Genomic DNA, 22,344 nt, shown 5'->3' with positions numbered 1-22,344 from the left:
GTTGTTGCTCTGGCAAAGTCTCCTCCAGGAGCTGTGGCTCAAGAAGATGGACACTCTGTTACAGCCCTGCGGGGGCTACTCTATAGAAGCTGATCCCTCTGAGGGTAGGCAGGTCTGCGGGGGCTACTGTAGAAGCTGATCCCTCTGAGGGTAGGCAGGTCTGCTTGCAGACTGGGGTGGAGTCCTAGCTCTGTGTGAGTAGAAAGTTCTCCACAAGTCACAGGAGGAACACTTCAAGAAGGAACAAGGTATAGGAGGCCAATATCGTTCATAATTGCTATAAGTATGGGAACCCTCTTGGTACCAACGATTTCCCTCTGCAGGGAGCTTAGAGGACCTGCAAGATTTCTTCCACTGTGGAGGAGACGAGATGTGGAGAAGATGCCACACTGGAACCTAAAGAGCTCTCTGGATAGTCTGTGAGCATGGGCGTAAGCCTCCGAGGTGGGGGTCACAGGATATCCTGACTTACCCATAAGCCAACAAGATGAGTGCAAAGTCAGTCCTTAGGATGGGAGGGTTGTTGGCCAGACATATTGCCAAAAAGTCCAGAAAATCATTTCCTGTTGGTGCTGAGGAGCATGACTGAGTCTGTGCAGGCTCAGAGGGTAGTCTGAGGCCCCTGGCACTAAGGTGAGTATGTAGACAGTGCCACAGGAGGAGGAGTGCACCAACACCAAACCCACAGTCAGCTGTGCTGAAGACAGCATCTGCTTCATCACTGGCACTGCATAAGTCGCTTGCATCAACCTTAGCCCTAGTGTTGAAGGGCCTGGAATTGCAAGTGGTATCAACAGACCCACTGAGTCCTGAGGTAGCAGCGAGGGTGGCACAGACAAACAGAGCAAGTCCACCTCTGCCACAGACATATGTGGGCTCAAAGGTACTGAAAATGGCAGTGCCATAACTGCATCCTTAGGTACTGAATGCAATGGCCAATGAATCTCTGATTCATCTTGTGGATCCTCTTCTGAGGCAGTTTCCAAGATGCAGAGTGCCCCCTTTTCGAGAAAATCAGGGTCCCAGGGTCTGTCTGCTGCCACTTCAGAAGCAAAAGGGAGCTAACTAGACTACAGGTACCACTACTAATAACTATCAAGGCTATTTACAAAGTGAAAAAAAACTTGGTGACAAACACAGAGGGGAAAAAATCATGATGAAAAGCCTCACACATGCGGAGAAGCAACTAAGGCCACTGGCAGTAAGTAATAACTATGCCACATTACATAGCCTCAGGACAAGCCACAAGGAGCCACAGTACGTGTACCACCCTAACAAGTACTGCTAAAGGAAAAACCTCTGATGTTGGTGCATTTGGTGCTACCACACCTGAGAAGGATATATGTCTGCAATCAGTCAAAGAAAAGACGATTACTCACCTTTGTAACTGTTGTTCTTTGAGATGTGTTGCTCATATCCATTCCAGTTAGGTGTGTGCGCGCCGCGTGCACAATCACCAGAAGATTTTTACCCTAGCAACACTTGGTGGGTCGGCTGAGGTGCCCCCTGGAGTGGCGCCCTTATGGCGTTGGATATATGTCCCTGAAGACCCAATGCCCCCTCAGTTCCTTCTTGCCGCCTACTCTGACGGAGGGGAAGGAGGGCGGGTTTGGAATGGATATGAGCAACACATCTCGAAGAACAACAGTTACAAAGGTGAGTAACCACTTTTCTTCTTTGAGTGCTTGCTCACATCCATTCCAATCAGGTGACTCCCAAGCCGTACCTAGGCGGTGGGGTTGGAGTGAGATGTCATGGAGTGAAGGACCACGGAACCAAATGCAGCATCACCCCTGGACTGCTGCACTATCACACAGTGGGAAGTGAAGGTGTGTACTGATGACCAAGTTGTCACCCTACAGATCTCCTGTAAGGGCACGAGCCAGGAAGGCAGAGGACAAAGCTTGAGCCTAGTAGAGTGAGCAGTAAGGTGCATAGCTGGGACACCAGCCAAGTCATAGCACTCCCGGAGCACAATGTGATCCAGTACAAGATGCACTGTGTGGAGACCGGGAGGCCCTTCATCCAGTCTGCCACAGCTACGAACAACTGGGTTATCCTCCTAAAGGGTTTCGTTCGTTCGATGTAAAAGACGAAAGCCCTGCAAACGTCTAGGGAATGCAGCTGTTGCTCTCGCCGAGAAGCATGCGGCTTTGGTTAGAAGACCGGAAGGAAGATGTGTTGGTGGACATGGAAGGCAGACACCACCTTAGGAAGGAAGGAAGGGTGTGGTCACAGCTGTACCTTTCCTATGAAACACAGTATACAGTGGGTCCGACGAGAGAGCTCAAAGTTCCAACACACGTCTCACTGAGGTGATAGCGATGAGGAAAGCTGTTTTCCAGGAAAGGTACAGAAGCAAGCAAGTGGCCATCAGCTCGAACAGGGCATCCATGAGCCTGGCTAGGACCAGGCTGAGGTCTCACATAGGAGGTGGATGCCGAATTTGCGGGTACAGACGTGCCAATCCCTTGAGGAACCTGCTGATCATGGGACTGAGGAAAACGGTGCGCCTGTTTTTGCCCAGGTGGAAGGCTGAAATTGCTGCTAGGTGTACTCTGATAGATGAAATTGCTAGGCCTTGCTGTTTCAAGGACAAGAGATAATCTAGGATGGTAGGTACTGGCACCTCCAGAGGGGCAGTTTTGCTCAGGGCACGCCAGCAGGAGAAACGCTTCCACTTGGCCAGATATGTGACCTAGTAGAGGGCTTTCTGCTACCCAAGAGTACGTGCTGCACCGAGTAGGAGCAATGCAGCTCAGATTGAGTTAGCCATGCAGCATCCATGCTGTGAGATGGAGGGATTGCAGGTCTGGATGACACAGTCAGTTGTGTTCCTGAGTGATCAGGTCCGGCCACAATGGGAGTGGAATTGGTGTGGTCACCGACAGATCGAAGAGAGTGGTGTACAAAATGTTGCCTGGGCCATGCCAGGGCAATCAAGATTAAGTGGGCCTTATCCCTTCACAATTTGAGAAGGACCTTGTGGACCAATGAGAGTGAAGGAAAGACGTAGAGCAGATGGTCTTTCCATGGCATCAGGAAGACATCTGATAGGGAGCCTGGGGAGCGCCCCTGTAGAGAGCAGAACACCTGGCACTTCTGATTCTCTCGAGAGACGAAAAGGTCTATGTGGGGAAACCCCCACTTCCACAAAACAGAATGGATAACGTCCAGGTGAAAATCGACCACTCGTGAGCCAGGAAGGACCTGCTGAGGCAATCTGCCAAGGTGTTTTGGACTTCCGGGAGAAACGATGCCACCAGGTCAATCAAGTGGGCTATGCAGAATTCCCACAGGCAAATGGCTTCCTGACAGAGGGAAGATGACTGCAGTCCCCCTTGCTTGTTGATGTAAAACATGGCGGTTGTGTTATCTGTGAAGACTGTCACACAATGGCCCTGAAGGTGTTTACGGAACACCTGACATGCTACATGTACTGCTCTCAGTTCCCGTACGTTGATGTGCAAGGTTCTCTCTTGTGTGGACCAAAGGCCCTGCGTGAGAAGATTCGCAAGGTGAGGGCCCCAGCCCAGAGATGATGCATCTGTGATTAGGACTAGGGAAGGCTGTGGGGCGTGGAATGGCATTCCCCCGCATACGAAGTTGGGGTTCAGCCACTAAGCCAGGGAGGTTAAGACTTCCATCTGTACTGTGAGCACTGTGTCTAGATTGTCTCGACCTAGACGGTAGACTAATGAGAGCCAGGCCTGAAGTGGACTGAGGCGTAGTCTGGCATGTCTGGTCACGAAGGTGCAAGACACCATGTGTCCCAGTAGACCAAGGCATGTGCGTGCTGTTGAGGTCAGGAAGCTTCGGAGGCCATGGATTATGCTCGCCATGGACTGGAAGCGGGCATGCGGTAGGCACGCCCAGGCGAGATCTGAATCCAGGACTGCTCCGATGAAGTCTATTCTCTGGGTCGGCTGCAAAGTGGACTTTTCGACACTGAGCAGCTGAACAAGTTCACAGTGAACTGAACATGGGATTGCACCTGGAGCTCAGATCGACTCCGAATGAGCCATTTGGATCTGACGTCGACGGAGCGAGGCAGCTACGACAGCCATACACTTTGTAAATACCCTTGGTGCTGTGGATAGGCTGAAGGGGAGAACAATAAACTGGAAGTGTTGTTGACTGGCCACAAAGAGAAGGAAGCGCCTGTGCAATGGGTAGATTGCTATGTGGAAGTATACGTCCCTCATGTCGAAGGCAGTGTACTAGTCTCTAGGATCCAGGGAAGGGATAATGGTCCCCAATGAAACCATGCGGAACTTCAACTTTACCATAAATTTGTTGAGTCCGCGCAGGTCCAGAATGGGCCATAGCCCACCCTTTGCCTTGGGGATTAGGAAGTAGCGGGAGTAAAACCCCCTGCCCTCAGATCCCTTGGAACCTCCTCTATAGCTCCGATAGCCAAGAGTGTCTGCACCTCCTGTAGGAGGAGTTGCTCATGAGAGGGATCCCTGAAGAGGGACAGGTCGGGAGGGTGGGAAGAGGGGGACAAAACAAATTGAAGTCGGTATCCACTTTCCACCGTGCATAGGACCCATGCGGGACCATGTAGAGAGGAAATAGGAGAAGTAGTTGGTGAAAGGTAAGGACGGATCCTGTAAGGAGACTGGTGCTCTGCCCAGGGGTGCACCTTCAAAAGTTTTCTTTGGGACCCGCCGATGGTTTGGTGGGGGGCCCTGTTTCTGGCCTGTCTGAGGACCAGACTGCCTCTTCCTACTACCGCGGCCATGTCTTCTAGAAAAGTTCGGTCTTGGCCGGGGGTTAGGGTAGGTGTGCTGCAGTTGGGATCAGAAGGGCCTATGTTGCGTCATCGGGGTATGCATGCCCAATGAGCGCACGATGATGACCGGTTATCCTTCAGACTCTGGAGTCAGTTTTGTCTGAAAATAACCCCTGGCCATCAAGGGACAGGTCGTGAATTGTTTGTTGCAGCACCAGTGGAAGACCGGACACCTGAAGCTACGAGATACAGCACATAGCTATGCCTGAGGCTAGAGTCCTAGCCGCAGAGTCTGCCACATCTATCGAAGCCTGCAAGGAGGTCCTGGCTACTTTATTGCCCTCCTCGAGCAAGGCCCCGAACTCCTCCCTGGACTCCCAAGGAACCAGTTCTTTGAACTTCCCCATCAAGAGGGCCTGCTGGTTAGCCACCCTAAGTTGTAGGCTGCCAGTTGAATAGGTCTTGCGTCTGAATAAATCCAGGTGTATAGCGTCCTTGGATTTAAGAGCGGGAGTTTGTTTACCGTGTTTTTCCCTCTCATTAATGGACTGTACAACGAAGGAGCACGTCCGGAGGGGGGGAAAACGTACAAGTACTCAGAGTCTTTGGAGGGGATGAAGTACTTCCTCTCCACTCCCTTGGCAGTGGGAGGAATGGACGCCGGAGACTGCCAGATTGTACTGGCGTTAGCCTGGACTGTCCTAATAAAGAGCAAAGCTATACGTATGGGGACATCGACAGATAAGATGTCCATCACCGGATCCTCAACCTCCACCACCTCTTCGACCTGGAGGTTCATGTTTTGTGCCACCCTACGAGGCAAGTCTTGGTGCGCACGGAGGTCTATAGGTGGTGGGCCAGAGGAGGATGTGCCCGCCACCACCTCCTCAGGGGAGGACGAGGAGGATACGCCCAGGACTAAAGGGTCCTGGGGTAAGTCCTGCTGGAGGGGTCCAGCTGCCCTAGGTCCTCCATGTAGAGGGGGGCGACTGACAGTGGCCTCCAGGACCCAAGGTTCCGAGTGGGCAGAACGAGAAGCTCCCGATGGGACGCCTTGGGCCTGATGGTATGCCCAAGGGGTCCCAAAAAGACAATTGTGCGGGTCCCTGAGCAGGATCCTACCTCTTGTCATGCCATTGGCTAGCGCTGTCCGCATCTTAGTCATGGATCCAGGAGCCACTCTCCACTTGGGATGACTCCAAGATGGGGCGGGATGGCCAAGATGGAGCCGATCGCTCATGCTGAGTTGCACTGTTGGCTAGTGCCGTGGGGATGGAGATCGGAGCCATGGTCTTGAGCAGTACCGTGATCTGGATCAGGACTGGCGGTCGTATCGATGCTGGGAGGTAGATCTGGACCTGGATGAAGATCTACGGGTGGAGCAGCACCGGGAATGACTCCGAGGAGACCTGTGCTGGGAGCTGGATCGGTACTGACCGTATCAGGAAGGAGATTTTCTTGAGGTGGAGCGGCGCCACGAGTATGGCCAGCACCGAGATGGTGATATGTGCCGGGACTGCGAGTGGTGCCGTGGACAAGACCAGCGCCTGGATCGGGACTGTGACCTGGACTGGGACCAAGATCGGTACTGACGTTTCTCGCTCTGCAATGGAGGGCGCATCATGGAGGGCTTCCCTATCGATGGAACAGCCCACACTGGCAGTACTGAAGTTTGTGATGGTCCTGGCTCGGTGAGCGCAATCAGGTCGCGAGCAGTGGAGAGTCTCCGGAGCGGAAGGCAGGCCGAGCTCAACCCAGGAGCTTATGTGCACCGGACTCAATGGCGCTTGTGGGAGCAGAATCGACAGTGCTGGAGTTGGAGCCTTCATGGGGCAGTCTGGCACAGGACCCTGCTCCAAGGGGGGCACAGGCAGTGCCAATAACTGTACAGTAGCAGCAGGTTGCTTGTGCTGCTTCCCGGCCCCCGGAGACCGCGAGTGGTGCTGTGCTGGTAACGGTGCCGGATACGTTCGGTGCCAGGAGTCTTTGCCCATGCCAGGGCGATTCGGTGCCAGAGGCACACTTCGGACTGACGGTGCCAGGTCTCGGTGTGGGGCCAGGCTAAATGCCACTTCCATGAGGAACTGCTTCAAATGAAAGTCCCGCTCCCTTTTTGTCCGAGGCTTGAATACAGCACTTATCTAGTTGATGGGATCCCTCCAGGGACTTCATACAGCAGTTGTGGGAGTCTCCCGTAGGCATCAGCTTGAGGCAGGCTAAGCAGGGTTTGAAGCTCGGAGACCCAAGCATGGGCCCAGTACCGAGAAGGGGAGAAGCCCCTGACCTCCAATCACTATATACACTAACTAATTGCAACTAGAAACTATAACAATTATCTACAGGTATAAACGAGCAAAGAGCTAGGGAAGTGGAGATCAGTTATGCTGCGCTCCACAGTTTCAATGACCATCATGGGCGGTAAGAAGGAACTGAGGGGGTGTTGGGTCGGCAGTGGCATATATCAGGTGCCATAAGGGCGCCACTCCAGGGGGCGCATCAGACGACCCATGGAGTGTTGCTAGGGTAAAAATCTTCCACCAATCATGCACGCAGCACGCGCACACCTATTTGGAATCGATATGAGCAAGCACTCAAAGAAGAACTAGCCAATTATACTTTCATCACAGAATTCTTGACCCAGTTCAAGCTTGCCCTGAACAGGCTCAGTTGGACATCTGACTTTCCAAAAAAACAGCAGGCCTTTACAGAGGCTGTAGAAATTGTTCTTCACAAATCAAAGTATTCGAGCACGTCCGCATTAGGGATTTTGTAGCCATGCAGCTGCACAGATGCAGCCTGATTAGGGCAATCCCCCAGTGAGCATGTTTCCCCATCCGTAAAATGGGATAATGATACTGACTTCCTTTGAGATCTGCTGATGAAAAGAGCTAGGCATTATCATCACCCCTATGGGTAAAGGAGCACCAGCACAAGCCTTGCTGTTAGCAGTGCAGTGCATCTATGCTGAGGGGCAGCACTGGTCTAGCTACACCAGTGCAAAAACTCCTAATGTAATCAAGCTCTTAGCAAGTAGCGAAAGAACAGAAGGGTACCTAAGAATACATACCAATGCAAAAAGACAGCATGCAGTCAAAGTGGCAAAGAGATTTGTTTGCACTGTGCAATCATCATGAAATACAAACATGCCCAACACAAGGATGTGGTGACAGATTTGTAGATTTTAAGGCCAGAAGGGATCATGTAGTCTGACCTCCTGCATAGCACAGGCTAAAGAAACTCATCCAATAATTTCTGCCTCAAACTCATAACTTCTGTTTGAGCTAGATCATATCTGTCAAGAAGATTGCAGTTTTTGGGTCAAGGCTGGATAATGATGGAGAATCTACCATCTCCCTAGGTAAAAAGTTCAAGATGCAATCAAAGCAAGCATTTTGCAAATGTGAATCAATCACTCAGCTCACACTGTATAAGAATTACAAGCATAAATACATACAGCAGGAGGACATATCACCAAGAATGATGAAGGAGTTCCTTACTGGGACTCAAATTTGGAAACCAAGAGATTAATAGATTTATAAATAAGACCAGAAGGGACCACTGTGATTATCTTGTCTGACCTCCTGCATAACACAGGCCATCGGACATCCCTGAATTAATTGTACTGGTTTGTGAACAAGAGGTGAATTTACAAAGAGATGCTGGAGCTGGGCGCAACGTAAACAGCAAGCACAAGCAATCCCCCCACCACCACCACCCACAATCCCCTTCCCCCCCATAAAACCCACTAGCAGCCACCTCAGGTTAGAATTTTTTTTTAAAAAAAGAAGCTATTTTGATAAAGTGGGCACAAAGTAAGCCTATGTAGCAAAGCCACACCAACACATCTGTGCAAGGACAGATGACTATAAGAGTTTGAAATAATGGAATAGGAAGTCCTGTGAGAAACAACTTATCGGCTGCACAGGATGCATGAGAAAGAATCTGATTATGTGTTTAATGGACTACAGTGCATTGAGAACAATACATCACACTGTTGTAGATAAAAATACAAAAATACACCACAAAAAGTCCCATTAGCAGTGACAAAGTAAAAGCTGAATATTACTAGTAAAATAAGGTGTTTCTAATTAGATAGTAACTGACTGAGTTAACAGCATGATCACTATAATAAAGCCACCATGCCAGGAAACAGAAGCACAACCCATGAAAACAACTGATGTCTAGACTTGAGAATGCAAGTATCCCCTCTGGTACGGAGGCATGCCCAGGGTTTGGGAATAGGACTAGTTTGATACACAAAGTGCAAACTCTGCACCTCTCACTTTTTTGGTAGATACACTTCTACCCCAATAGAACGCTGTCCTCAGGAGCCAAAAGATCTTACCGCGTTATACTGAACTTGCTCTGATCCACCGAAGTGTTCAGGCCCCCCCCCAGAGCATTGCTTTACTGCATCATATCCAAATTCATGTTATATCAGGTCGCGTTATAACGAGGTAGAGGTGTATATGTTCAAGCAACTACCTTTCCCTTCCAGATTATTTCAGCACATGAAGTATATATCAAAGCATCATATCCTATTTCTCCAAAACCATGGCTTTTCAAGCTGATTAATCTTGTCTCATTGTTTCCCTGTGCTCCCATTGCCTGTCTGTTGCATCCACCTGTTCTCCCTTTACTTGTATTTAGAGAGCGTAAGCTTTGTGGGCCTGTGCTCTTGCTAAGAGTTTGTATGGCACCCAGGTTCATTACTAGGGCTCTTAAGCAATATGATAATTATTATTATTCACCAAATGAGCTGTACAGGGTGAAGTAATGGTTGATAAACTGCTGATCTGTGATTAAAAGAACCACCACAGACTGTACAATGTTCTGCTATGTGCAAAACACCTTAAATGAAAAAAAATCTGGGGGGCGGCCGAATATCAATTTCTGGCAATAAACCCATACAGTGCTATGTGACAACAGGTAGGACCAAGTGAATAGACAAAGGCTCCTTCCTTGAATAGTGTGTGTGTGTGAGAGCAGCTGATAGAGGGATAACAGCTAATGGGAAACAAAATTAATTTGTCACCAGTGAAGAGAAAATTTACCATAGGACACCACTACCACACCGAGTTTCATTTGTTTCCAGAGCCGCCCAGAGGATTCAGGGGGCCTGGGCCCCGCCGCCGAATTGCTGCCGAAGACCTGGAGCAGAAGCAGCTCTGGGGGCCCAGGCCCTGCAATAGTTTTCCGGGGCCCCCGGAGCAAGTGAAGGACCCCGCTCCAGGGGCCCCAAAAAATTCTGGTGGGGGCCCCTCTGGGGCCCGGGGCAAATTGCCCCACTTGTCCCATCCCCCCCCCCCCCCCCCAGCAGTCCTGTTCGTTTCTAAAGCGAAGTACCACACAATTGCCAGATGACATTTTTCAAGCGTTGTACTCTTTTATTTATTTAAGGAAAAATAGAACCAATAAAGCTTCTAAGTTTGGGCACATTTTAAAAATTCTTTTATGAAACTAGGCTGCAGGATCTGCCATGGTACTTGCGTTCTTAAAAGGTGGAGATTTAGACTAGAACAGCACATCTATTGACAAAGGCAAGTGATATTACAATACTTTCAAAGCCTCTAGGTTGTCCCTCATCAGTTTGCATAATGCCTTCAGGGTCTACAGTAAACATCCAAGGGCAGAGAAAGAACTACGGTTTTAAAGTCAACACCCACCTGATGGCCATACGTTCCCGGTAATCCAGATCATAGCTCTGCATGGAGTCCATGCAGGAGTCCCGAGACACACCTTGCTGCTGCAGGCGAGAGGGCACAGTGAACTGGTGCACAGAGGCGTTGGGCTGTGAGATTGTGTGGTAAGGAGGAGGAATGCTGTTGCTGGTCTCACTGCGGTAGTCACTGTCTCTATCATCCACTGCACTATCAGGGTCTTCCAAGGCTAAGAAACAAAAGTAGTTAGAGCACAATTCACCAATTCCACCCAGATGGGATAGCAGAGCCCATTTCACACTTCAAATCAAGAAGTCTTTTAAGAGGCCTAAAGGCAATCCAGCGCATGATCTCATGTTCTTCGAATTTATACTGAAGAATTCCCAGTGTACCTTTCCTTCTCTCTCTCTCTCTCTCTCTCATTTGGCAGCTCCTGAGACAAACATTTACTTTTTTTTGTTTTCCCTTCAACCACTCTGACAAATAGGAGTATAAGATGCTTTTAATTTAGGAAACTTTCTTGGATTCCTTTACTATAGTTGCAAAAAACCCTAATAAAAACAATTCAGTTGTCAGAGAAGTACATTCCCCTGTGCGAAGTTGAGTCTGCCCTGAGGATTTTATTCTACTCTCTTTCATCTAGTGACTGATTTTAAAAACTCAATCAAACCAGAGGAGCAGAAAAGGAAATTAATGGAAGCTTCTAACTTGCTTCCCCTTTACATGTTTACAATCATTGTATCACTCCTTTCAACATACTTTACCAGTATCAAAAATGTTTTCTTTCAGGGACAGAGATTGTTGAAAGGCTATCATATGCTTGTCAGTCAAGAAGAAAGTCAAAATCAACTAGCAGCGTAACTCTGCAAGTATACAAGTTATTTCTTCTTATTGTAATTGCTACATTTAACACATTCCTGTAGCTACAGTTAATTGTCACATTTCGAACCTTTAAGAAGTCAATACAAATGTAGTGCAAATACCATCGCAACAAAAAAGCTCCCTCCACATATTGCACCTCTCCCTTGAAAGGCATTGCAACTTAATAACCCTTCCAAAAGGGAAGAAAAATGAAAGTTCTAGTCTGACATCTGTTCATGGCCTAAAAAATAAAGCTCCTACTAGGCCGTGCAGTATGGCAACTTAATCTTTGCAAATTTCCAGTCAAATAGATAACAGTGATAAAGCAGGTGCAGTGCATTGCTAACATGCTTGACAAAGAAAAATCACAAGCATCAGCCATTACTGCTCATGACCACCACTAGCACCAAAGCCTGGATAAAAACGACAATCCAATCCAAGCTCTCTCTGAGAAGCTGTTTCCGTACTCCATGCATGCCTCAATCACCATCATCATAGCACAGACTGACTGGGACTGATCAAGGAAATCAAAGTACTGGTTGGTTTCTTTGTTTGCTTTCCCCATTTCTTTTACAAACAAATGGAAGTTTAATTCTGGAAATTCCAGACTGAACTTATCCACATTTGATGGATACTTGTTTTCCACTGAAGCTTTCATTTCTTTCGACTCAACAGTTTCTATTGTTTCATATAATTTAAGGTTTGCTATTACTGAAAATCTGTTCCCCTTAATATCGTGTAAAGGTATAGTAATATCCTGACATGGAAGAAAACAAAAACCACCTCCACTGGAGAACATGTCAGCACATCTAGTTGAAATCTCCTTCAAACAGGCTTTCTATTCATAAACCAAATCTAGTCCATTTGACTGCCTTCAATGAACATAGCATATAGTCTTCTGCTCCTTAACAGGCTAATGTTATGCAGTTCTTGTCAGTCTCCATAAACAAAACAAAAACGAATTGCTATTCCCTTGAATTGTTTGGATTCATTAAAAACAAAGAGGTGCCAATCTTGCACTCTAGGTGGAAAAGAAAAACTGGAACCCCATAAAATACAGTAACAGAGTAACCATGCAGCAAAAACAAACTAAAATATCAACAATTTCCCCCTTACAACACTCAGTCTTGGAAACCTTATCAACTTAGAAAAGGATTTTAAAACTGCTCACTCCTCAAAAACAAACAACTACTGTGTAAAAATTAACAACCTGATGTGCAACGGTGCTGAGCACCCCTAGCAAGTTAAGTCCTAAATCTTTGGGGCAGGGACTGTCATCTGTTTGCCCAGTACCTAGCATAATGGGGGCCCTAGCCTCAGAAGGATAACACACGCTACTTTGAAGGTTAGCGTCGCCCCAGCTGACTTGCATCACACTAAAACAATGGCACTGTTACTATACCCAATACTTGTATTATGGAAGCATGTGTGTGTCACTCTATACTAACTTAATATTTGGGGTTCCCTCGGGCAACTACTTAATGTTTTTCTACAAACTCCTCAATTTAGGGCATATTGAATAATGCAGAAATGGTGCCACATCCCTCAGTGCAGCATAACCCTTTCCAGTTAATGTGCTTAAACCACCTTGCAATTATGCATGTGTATGGTCAGTCTTCCAAAGGACATTAGCTCACTACATTGACTGTAGAGAATCCGCCTTACAGTACAAAGGGTAAAACTCTCCACTCTGAAGAGTTCAATAAATATTCTGTTCTTCTGTAGCAATGGTGAAGCACATTACGTCTCAGTAAGGAGGCTCTCCTGCCAGAGGGAATCACAGCAGTAATTTAGTGTTGTTGCAGCCATATGGGTTCCAAGATATTAGAGACATAAGGTGAGAGATAATCTTTTATTGGACCAACTTCTCTTGGTGAGAGAGACAAGCCTTCTAGCTCACAGAGCTCTTCAGCTCGAAAGCTTGTCTCCCTCCCCAACAGAAGTTGTTACCTCACCCACCTTGTCTCTCTAAAAGCAAGACTTTAGCATTTGTAAAACTGTAGATTAAATTTAAGCATTACTCATCCAAGTCAATAGAATACACAGTATTTGTAACATGTGGCACCAGGATTTCTCTATGTTATCATTAATGCACAACATGTGTAGTCTCATGGGTACCAAGTTAGAGCATGTTTTAAAGAATAGGAGCCCATAACTCAGTGACAACAAGGAGGCTACACCAAACATATACATCTTTAATAAATGCCGGGAGCATCTGCAGTACGTCTAGGAATGTTGGCACCACTAGAAAGCAAGACTGGTGGCAAATATACTAATAATTTATGGCCAGATTCTGGTTCACTTATGTTGAATAGCACCTTACTGCACAAGCAGCCCCACTTCAGTGCCTTGCTCCAGGAGTAGTCCCATGGACTAGTCAGTATGAGTAAGGCTATCAACATCTGTCTCTTACACAGGCAGCAATATGTTTTAATTTAGCAGAAGTGTGTAGTAAGATGCGGTGGTGGTAACACCAGTGCATTAATATTCATTACTAAAAGGAATTTAATTCATCCTAAGAAGAGGAGACTGACAACAACTTGCAGAAGCAGCTTTGCAGATACCTGGTCCTTTCTATTGAATGGATAGTGTATTAATGCTTACAGTGTTTAGCAAAATAATCTTCACACACAAAAATAGCAATGGGATGACTTACAGCATCTTCTGCCTGAGGATGCTGATGCTCTAAGTTTTCCCATTCCGGCTAAGTCATCTCATCAAGGTTATACTTTCATGTAGTCTTTGAAAACCAATATGTTAGTAACTAAAGATATAATGCTACACATTGGTAAAAAGACTTAAAGGAATTGGTTTAGGTAACTTCACATGCACCAAATGCTCTCAGGGGATGCAAATAGTCTCAGTCTACAGTCCTACTGCATAAAGGGGATAAATCTGAGAGAAAGGGAAGAGGCATGCTCTGCTCTGATAAATAACTGAATATTCATACATACAGTCAATATATATATTTTTATATACACACACAGAGCTATTGGACAAAGTCACATCACACAGAGATTTACAGAGTAAGGATCTAGAGCCTGAAAAGAAAAGCAAGACACAAGAGACAGGAAGTATACATGTAAACTTTGGGGAACTGGCATATCCAAATCCAAATTCCCTATTTTCATCAGTGCAGTAATTCTGATGCCACTGCCACAGGGCAGAAAGCATTTCGTTATTTTTGTACTGGTCTCAAAATAGTTTCCACCCATTGCTGCCCCAGCCATGTCAGTCGGGTTTACATTTGGGCAAGTATTTTTCTTCAAAAATACTCTTTTCTGAGGGGTTGACAGCACCACTGTTACAGGTTGCTTGAGGGTGAAACTGGCTATAAAAATCCTCAACCCAGGGCCAACTGCGAAGGAGGGGCTTCTCACAGAATAAGTTTAAACTGGTTTAGAATTGCCTGGTGGTTTTATGGCAATTTCTTGTGCTGTCTCAATGAGAGTTGGGATCCAGTTCCCAAGCTTGATCTCACTCCTAAGGATATCACAAGCAGTGATAAGAGCAATGCAGTGTGCCAAGTCCTATGACAAGGGAGAAGGGGGAGAGTGCCTTGAATTCTGCTCCAATGATCTCACACCCCCTCACTAAAGAGGAGAGCCATTTAAATGACTCCAGCTTCCTTAAACCTTTAAGTGACTGTTGGGGAAAAGTGGAGAACAAAGTGTGATGAATGAACAGGGACTGTTATAATCTAGTCTCACCTCCTGCACACAGAGGCCGTAACTTCTTGCTGAATGAGACATCACTTTTCCAAAAACATCCAGCAGGGCAAAAATATTTTGTCAAAGGAGAGTTAAAAATGATTGCATGTGGTCACTTAAGTTAAAAACTTGAAAGCCAAAAATGAGTTTAAGTACAATTTTCCAGGTCATTAGCTTATACAGGCTATTGTACATCACTGGGCACTTAAAGGACACCAGAAACTTGAAATCTAGTCAATTTGAAATAAAGAAGTTAATAGTTTCAGATATTTCACCTGCCACTGAGCCTCCAATTTGGGGGATTTTACAATCACATTTTCCATTTTTTTTTTTAAAACCCTATGGCTAAAAGAGCCACAGTAACCAGTAACCTGACTAAACAAGGAAAACAGTTAAGCTTACAATACACAAGGGGCTGCCAAACCACAATGAAAACAGAGATTATTTTTCTTCTAATCTTTCCATGATGATGATCCAGGTGTTAATTCTGGGTGGCATTTTAAAAGCAATCAGTGTTGGCCTAAGCCTGCCCCTACGAAATTCAATGTTAAAATACCACTGACTTCAAGGGAAGTAGGGGCAGGCCAACACTGAGCACTCCTGAAAACCTCATCCTAGAACAATACATAAAATATTTTCAGAGAGAAGTCCCATTTAAATTGGCTGGATCCTTTAAAAAAAAATCTAAACAAGCAGATGGAATCTAGACAGTTAAATAGCCAAGACATCCTCTAGGCAGTCACAGTACGGCACACATTGAAACACATGTATCTAGAAGCAAAGCAGAATGACTACATCTCTCATCACAGTCTGTTTTTTAATCTAGATTGAGTATGAAGTAACAAATAGCTCAGAGGTTCTTGGGTTTTGTCCTTTTCTACCATAGCCTTCCCATTAAGTTAGTTTTCTAATTTAATACTCTGAGATGACATTTTTTCAACAAGTATCTCTTATTCAACGGATCTTCCAAGAAACTGAGTACTTGTGTTCTCTGCTTAGCAGTCAGCATCTCCCCTATGAAAGGGAACTTTGTGGCGAGAAGACTTTCCAGGAACTAGTGTACTTGCACACCCAGTTCAAAGTACAGGAAAGAGAGAGAAAGGCCCTATTTCCAAAAAAAAAAAAAAAAAAAAAGGGAATATAAATTCCACAGAGCAATCTGCACTTTAAAGTAGCTTACCCAGCAATACTAGGAAACTCTCACACAGTGGCATGAGAATAATACCAATTCCTCTCCGAATTTGTAGCAAACAGGTTTAAAGTGATGAAGTTTTACCTACTTTGAGACATAAACAACGCATGTATAATATTACATTAACAGCATCTTACCAGATTTTCAGCTAAACTAGGCAAGATGCAAGAGAATACATATCATTAAGGCAATTACCTTACAGCAAAATCCTCCTACTCCCCTTTTCTCCAATGACTCATTTCAAATGTACTGTGTATGACATGAATTGTATTTGCACACCATTTTCTACTCTCACTGTACGCAGATTAATGTATAAAGTGGACAGATAATGTACTCAGGGGATGTTAATTCCAGTAAATTTATAGAATATACTGGAAAGGAGGTAGAATATTAATCCCTAACTGAAGGGAAAGTCAGTACTTTCTAAAGCTTTCCCTCCCATGAGTTGCATATGAAAATGAAGTGCTCTTAAAATCTTCGAAAAGAACAAGAGTACTTGTGGCACCTTAGAGACTAACAAATTTATTTCAGCATGAGCTTTCGTGAGCTACAGCTCACTTCATCGGATGCACAGAAGGGAACACACAGACAGGAGATATTTATACATGCAGAGAACATGAAAAGATGGAAGTATGCATACCAACAGGAAGAGTCTAATCAATGGAGATGAGCTGTCGTCAGCAGGGGAAAAAAAACTTTTGAAGTGATAGTTAAGATGACCCATAGAAGGTGTGAGGAGAACTTCCCATAGGGAAATAGATTCAATTAGTGTAATGACCCAGCCATTCCCAGTCTCTGTTAAGGCCTGAGTTAGTTGTGTCTAATTTGCATATTAATTCGAGTTCAACAGTCTCTCTTTCGAGAATGTTTTTGAAGTTTTTTTGTTGCAAAATTGCCACCTTCAAGTCTGTCACTGAGTGGTTAGAGAGGTTGAAGTGTTCTCCCACTGGTTTTTGAATGTTATGATTGCTGATGTCATGTTTGTGTCCATTTATTCTTTTGCGAAGAGACTGTCCGGTTTGGCCAATGTACATGGCAGAGGGGCATTGCTGGCACATGATGGCATATATCACATTGGTAGATGTGCTGGAGAACGAACCCCTGATGGCGTGGCTGATGTGATTACGTGATCTTCCAGAAAACACCATCCTGGCCACTATGGATGTGGAAGCCCTCTACACCAATATTCCACACAAAGATGGACTACAAGTAATCAAGAATAGTATCCCCGATAACATCACAGCTAACCTTGCATCTGACGAAGTGGGTATTCCACCCACGAAAGCTCATGCTCCAAAACGTCTGTTAGTCTATAAGGTGCCACAGGATTCTTTGCTGCTTTTACAGCTAATCTAGTGGCTGAACTTTGTGACTTTGTCCTCACCCACAACTATTTCACATTTGGGGACAATATATACCTTCAAGTCAGTGGCACTGCTATGGGTACCCGCATGGCCCCAGAGTATGCCAACAACTTTATGGCTGACTTAGAACAACGCTTCCTTAGCTCTCGTTCCCTAACACCCCTACTCTACTTGCACTACATTGATGACATCATCATCTGGACTCATGGAAAAGAAGCCCTCGAGGAATTCCACCGTGATTTTAACAATTTCCATCCCACCATCAACCTCAGCCTAGCTCAATCCACACAAGCGGTCCATTTCCTAGACACTACTGTGCTAATAAGCGATGGTCACATAAACACCACCCTATACCGGAAACCCACTGACCGCTATACTTACCTACATGCCTCCAGCTTCCATCCAGGACACACCACACGATCCATTGTCTACAGCCAAGCTCTAAGATACAATCGTATTTGCTCCAATCCCTCAGACAGAGATAAACACCTACAAGATCTCTATCAAGCATTCTTAAAACTACAATACCCACCTGCTGAAGTAAAAAAAACAGATTGACAGAGCCAGAAGAGTACCCAGAAGCCACCTACTACAGGACAGGCCCAACAAAGAAAATAACAGAACGCCACTAGCTATCACCTACAGCCCCCAACTAAAACCTCTCCAGCGCATCATCAAAGATCTACAACCTATCATTAAAGATGATCCCTCACTCTCACAGATCCTGGGAGACAGGCCAGTCCTCGCTTACAGACAGCCTCCCAACCTGAAACAAATACTCACCAGCAGCCACACACCATACAACATAAACACTAACCCAGGAACCTATCCTCATAACAAAGCCCGATGCCAGCTCTGTCCACATTTCGATTCAAGTGACACCATCATAGGACCTAATCACATCAGCCACGCCATCAGGGGCTTGTTCACCTGCACATCTACCAATGTGATATATGCCATCATGTGCCAGCAATGCCCCTCTGCCATGTACATTGGCCAAACCGGACAGTCTCTTCGCAAAAGAATAAATGGACACAAACATGACATCAGCAATCATAACATTCAAAAACCAGCGGGAGAACACTTCAGCCTCCCTGGCCACTCAGTGACAGACTTGAAGGTGGGAGTTTTGCAACAAAAAAAACTTCAAAAACAGTCTCGAAAGAGACTGTTGAACTCAAATTAATATGCAAATTAGACACAATTAACTCAGGCCTTAACAGAGACTGGGAATGGCTGGGTCATTACAGTAACTGAATCTATAGTTTCAGCTGTATTATAGTTTGGGGGTTTTTTAAGTTTCCATGCTACTTGGAGGCATTTCACCCTTGTGACTGTTTCTTTTGATTTAACTAGCCTCCTCATTTTTGTGGTAGTTCCTCTTTTGGAAGTTAACTGCTTTGATGGTGGGTGTCTCAGCTATTTTTCCCCTTTCGAACCTGTTAGATTTAATTACATTATGGTCAGTATTGCCGAGCAGTTCAGCTGTATTCACCTCTTGGACCAGATTCCATGTGCCAGTTAGGACTACATCAAGAATTGCCTCTCCCTCTGCGGGTCCCAGGACTGGTTGATCCAAGAAGCAATCATTAGTAGTGTCTAGAAATTCTCTCTCTACCTCCCATCCTAAGGTGATACATTCCCAGTCAATCTGGGGACAGTTCAAATTCCCCATTTTTACTGAGTTTTCTGTTTCTGTAGCTTCTCTAATCTCCCTGAGTATTTCACAATCACCATCACCATCCTGGTCAGGTGATCGGTAGTATATTCTTACTGCTATATTCATATTATTCAAGTATGGAATTTCTCTCCATAGAGATTCTATAGTAGAGTCTGAGTCCTTTAAATTTTTCACTATATTTGATGCTATGCTTCTTTCACATATAGTGCCACTTCCTCACCAACATGACCTACTCTGTCATTCCTTTATAAAGTATATACTTTATATCCTGGTATTACCATGTACCATTGATTATCATCATTCCAAGTTTCCATGATGCCTATTATATCTATATCCTCATTTAATACTAGGCACTGAAGTTCACTCATCTTAGTATTTAGACTTCTTGCATTTATATAAAAGACACTTATAAAATGTGTCACTATTTAGTTGTCTGCCTTCACATGATGTAATTGAACAGGACTTTTTCATTTGACTGTTTCTCTTCAGCTCCTACATGTAATTTATCAATTTCTATCCTCTCCTCTTTATTAAGATATAGAGAATCTCCTTTAATAAATCCTCCTCTAAGGGATGTCTCTGTCCAAACTATGTGCTCCTCCACACGTCAGCTTTCCCCCAGCCTTTAGTTTAAAAACTCCTCTATGACCTTTTTAAATTTTACACACCAGCAATCTGGTTCCACTTCGGTTTACATGGAGCTCATCTTTCCTATACATGCTCCTCATTTCCAAAAAGGTTCCACAGTTCCTACCAAACCTAAATCACTTTTCTGAATACCACTGCTTTGTCAACACATTGAGACCCTGCAGTTCTGCCTGTCTAACTGGCCCTGCGCAAGGAACTAGAAGCATTTCAGTGAATGCTACCATCGACGCCCTAGACTTTAATCTCTTTCCTAGAAGCCTAAATTTGTCCTCCAAAACCTAGGTCACTGGTACCATTATGTTCCATGACCACTGGCTCCTCCCCAGCACTGCATATTAGTCTATCTAGATGTCTCAGTAAGTCCTCAACCGTCACACCGGGCAGCACTTCATCATGCAGTTCTCCTGGCCATCACAAACCCAACTATCTATACTTCTAACAATCGAATCCCCCATTACTGTTATCTGTCTCTTTCTAATAACTGGGGTACCCTCCCTCTGAGGAGCGTCCTCAGTGCGAAAGGATACCATGACATCATCTGGAAGAAGGGTCCCAACTATGGGATCGCTTCCCTCCACTCCAACTGGATGTTCTCCTTCCCTTAGACTTTCATCCTCCTCAACAGCACAGAGGCTGTCAGACCATGGGTGGGGCTGGGACCAGTCAACTGTACCCCAGAAAGTTTCTTCTGTGTTCCTCTCTGTCTCCCTTAGTTCCTCCAGTTTAGCCACTCTGGTCTCAAGAGTCCACGTTCTGTCTGCTTGCAACAAATGTACACAAATGCCATCAGCCCACAAGGAAGGTAATCATACATGCTGCATTCAGTGCAATAACCTGGATACCCGCCCTTCACTTTTCTGCTGGACATCTGCCTGCTTTATTTTTACTCATATATGGTTTTTTCACTTGTCTGTCTGTTCTTTATGTGATTTTTTTTGTTTATTTTTTTCTTCTTTGGGGGGTGTTTATTGGCCCAAATTTAGAGAATGTTTATTAGGTGTATCTGGCTCTCATGCTCCATCTCACAAAACACCCCCGTTTGCTTCTCCTGTTCACTAGCTTCTCTGGTTGCCTATGAGCTGGTTTTTTAAACATATTCTCCTTGAGTTAGCCCCCCCTGCTTGTTCAGCGATCCTAAAGAGATTAGGGATCAAAGAATGGCAGACTAGTGCCTTGTTAGGCAGCGCAGCCTTGCCAACCAGGCCGCTGTGTTCAGTGTACAGCCCCCCCAAAGAGGCACAGGGCAAGCAATCACACAACAGACAAATTAACAGACAATCTCTAATGTATACAGAGTCCACATTTGTCAGTTGCTAGAGTGTTATTCCTAAAGCAGCTGTTTTGCCTTATTCTTAGAAAAGGAAATATGTTTTGGAATTTGTTGGCAAACACTGACTTTCTAATGGCGGTCACGGTCTTCCTGCTCTGCTCTACATTGATTTAAAAGGATGTAGCTGATGAAGGCAAAGGCACAAAGTAATGTTTCCACTGACAGTGTTGTCACTTCTGTTTGCCAGTTTCACAATGACTTTTGTTTAAGGGTGAAGGTTGACAAGGTGTACAGGAAGCTAATGTCCTGCATCTCTATATGACCCAGAGGTGTATTCCAATTCTGCTACTGGTTGCTAGACTTCTTAACCCAAAATCCTATTTTAAAAAATAGACTGTTCAAGAACCCGGCCAGAGCAAGACAATGAATACAAAATGAAAGGGGAACAGGACGATAATACACACAAACATGAAGCTCCCATGAAAACTGAAGGAAAGAAAACAGAAAAGGTTTTCCTATATGCATGAATATCCCTGATACTCTCATGCTGGAGCATGCTGCAGTGCTACTGAACCATGGAACTTGCAAGAAATTAAACTGTTACATACTCGGCTGCTCTTGCCATCCGAAATAACTCCAGTTGCCTGGGTGTAACACAAATGGCAGCAAAGAATAGGAGCAGAGAAAGAAAGCTTAGAAAAAGGGAGAGTTGTTCCATACATTTTAAAATGTCTTAGTTTGCAAAATTTAAACATATAACAGGACTTATTTGTAACATTCTGCATCTCTGCTAGCTTACTGACCTACCTCTCCTGGGTGCTTGTAAACCACTCTGAACATTAAGATCACTATGTAAATGCTAAGGATTAGTAAAGTATTCTATTCTCATTACCAATTGGCAGTATATTTACAACACACTGCTTCCCAGTCAGGAGCACTGAACTTGGTACTTTCTAATTCCCATGTGTTACCATGGTTCCAATCAGTATTGTCCATTAACAAAACCAAGAGAGGAAAGAGAGTGGTCCAGTGGGAACACCAAACTAAGGGCTCAGGAGACATGGATTTTATTCCCAGCACAGCATGTGAATTAATGTCTCCATTTGTAAATCAGGATAATAGTACTTACCTGTTTGCAATAGTACTTTGAGATCGGCAGATTTCCTCACTAATCCTGTGCTACGTTAATGCTGCTCTGTGCACAAACTATACTCGGCAGAATC

At 45.2% G+C, this 22,344-nt stretch overlaps 1 protein-coding gene across 4 annotated transcripts in view; it reads right to left on the bottom strand.

Moving 5' to 3' along the window:
• Positions 1–22,344, bottom strand: part of UNC13B (unc-13 homolog B) — a 402,723-nt gene that overhangs the window by 244,824 nt on the left and 135,555 nt on the right. For all 4 annotated transcript variants that reach the window (XM_030566250.1, XM_030566251.1, XM_030566252.1 and 1 more), the window contains one exon: positions 10,402–10,624. In XM_030566250.1, the coding sequence (XP_030422110.1) occupies positions 10,402–10,624 (223 nt within the window). The remainder of the gene's footprint in view (positions 1–10,401; positions 10,625–22,344) is intronic.

The sequence above is a fragment of the Gopherus evgoodei genome, chromosome 6 (assembly GCF_007399415.2).
Source record: "Gopherus evgoodei ecotype Sinaloan lineage chromosome 6, rGopEvg1_v1.p, whole genome shotgun sequence".
NCBI lineage: Eukaryota > Metazoa > Chordata > Testudines > Testudinidae > Gopherus > Gopherus evgoodei.
Note: the sequence above shows the minus strand (reverse complement) of the source record. Positions and strands in the feature narration are given on the sequence as shown.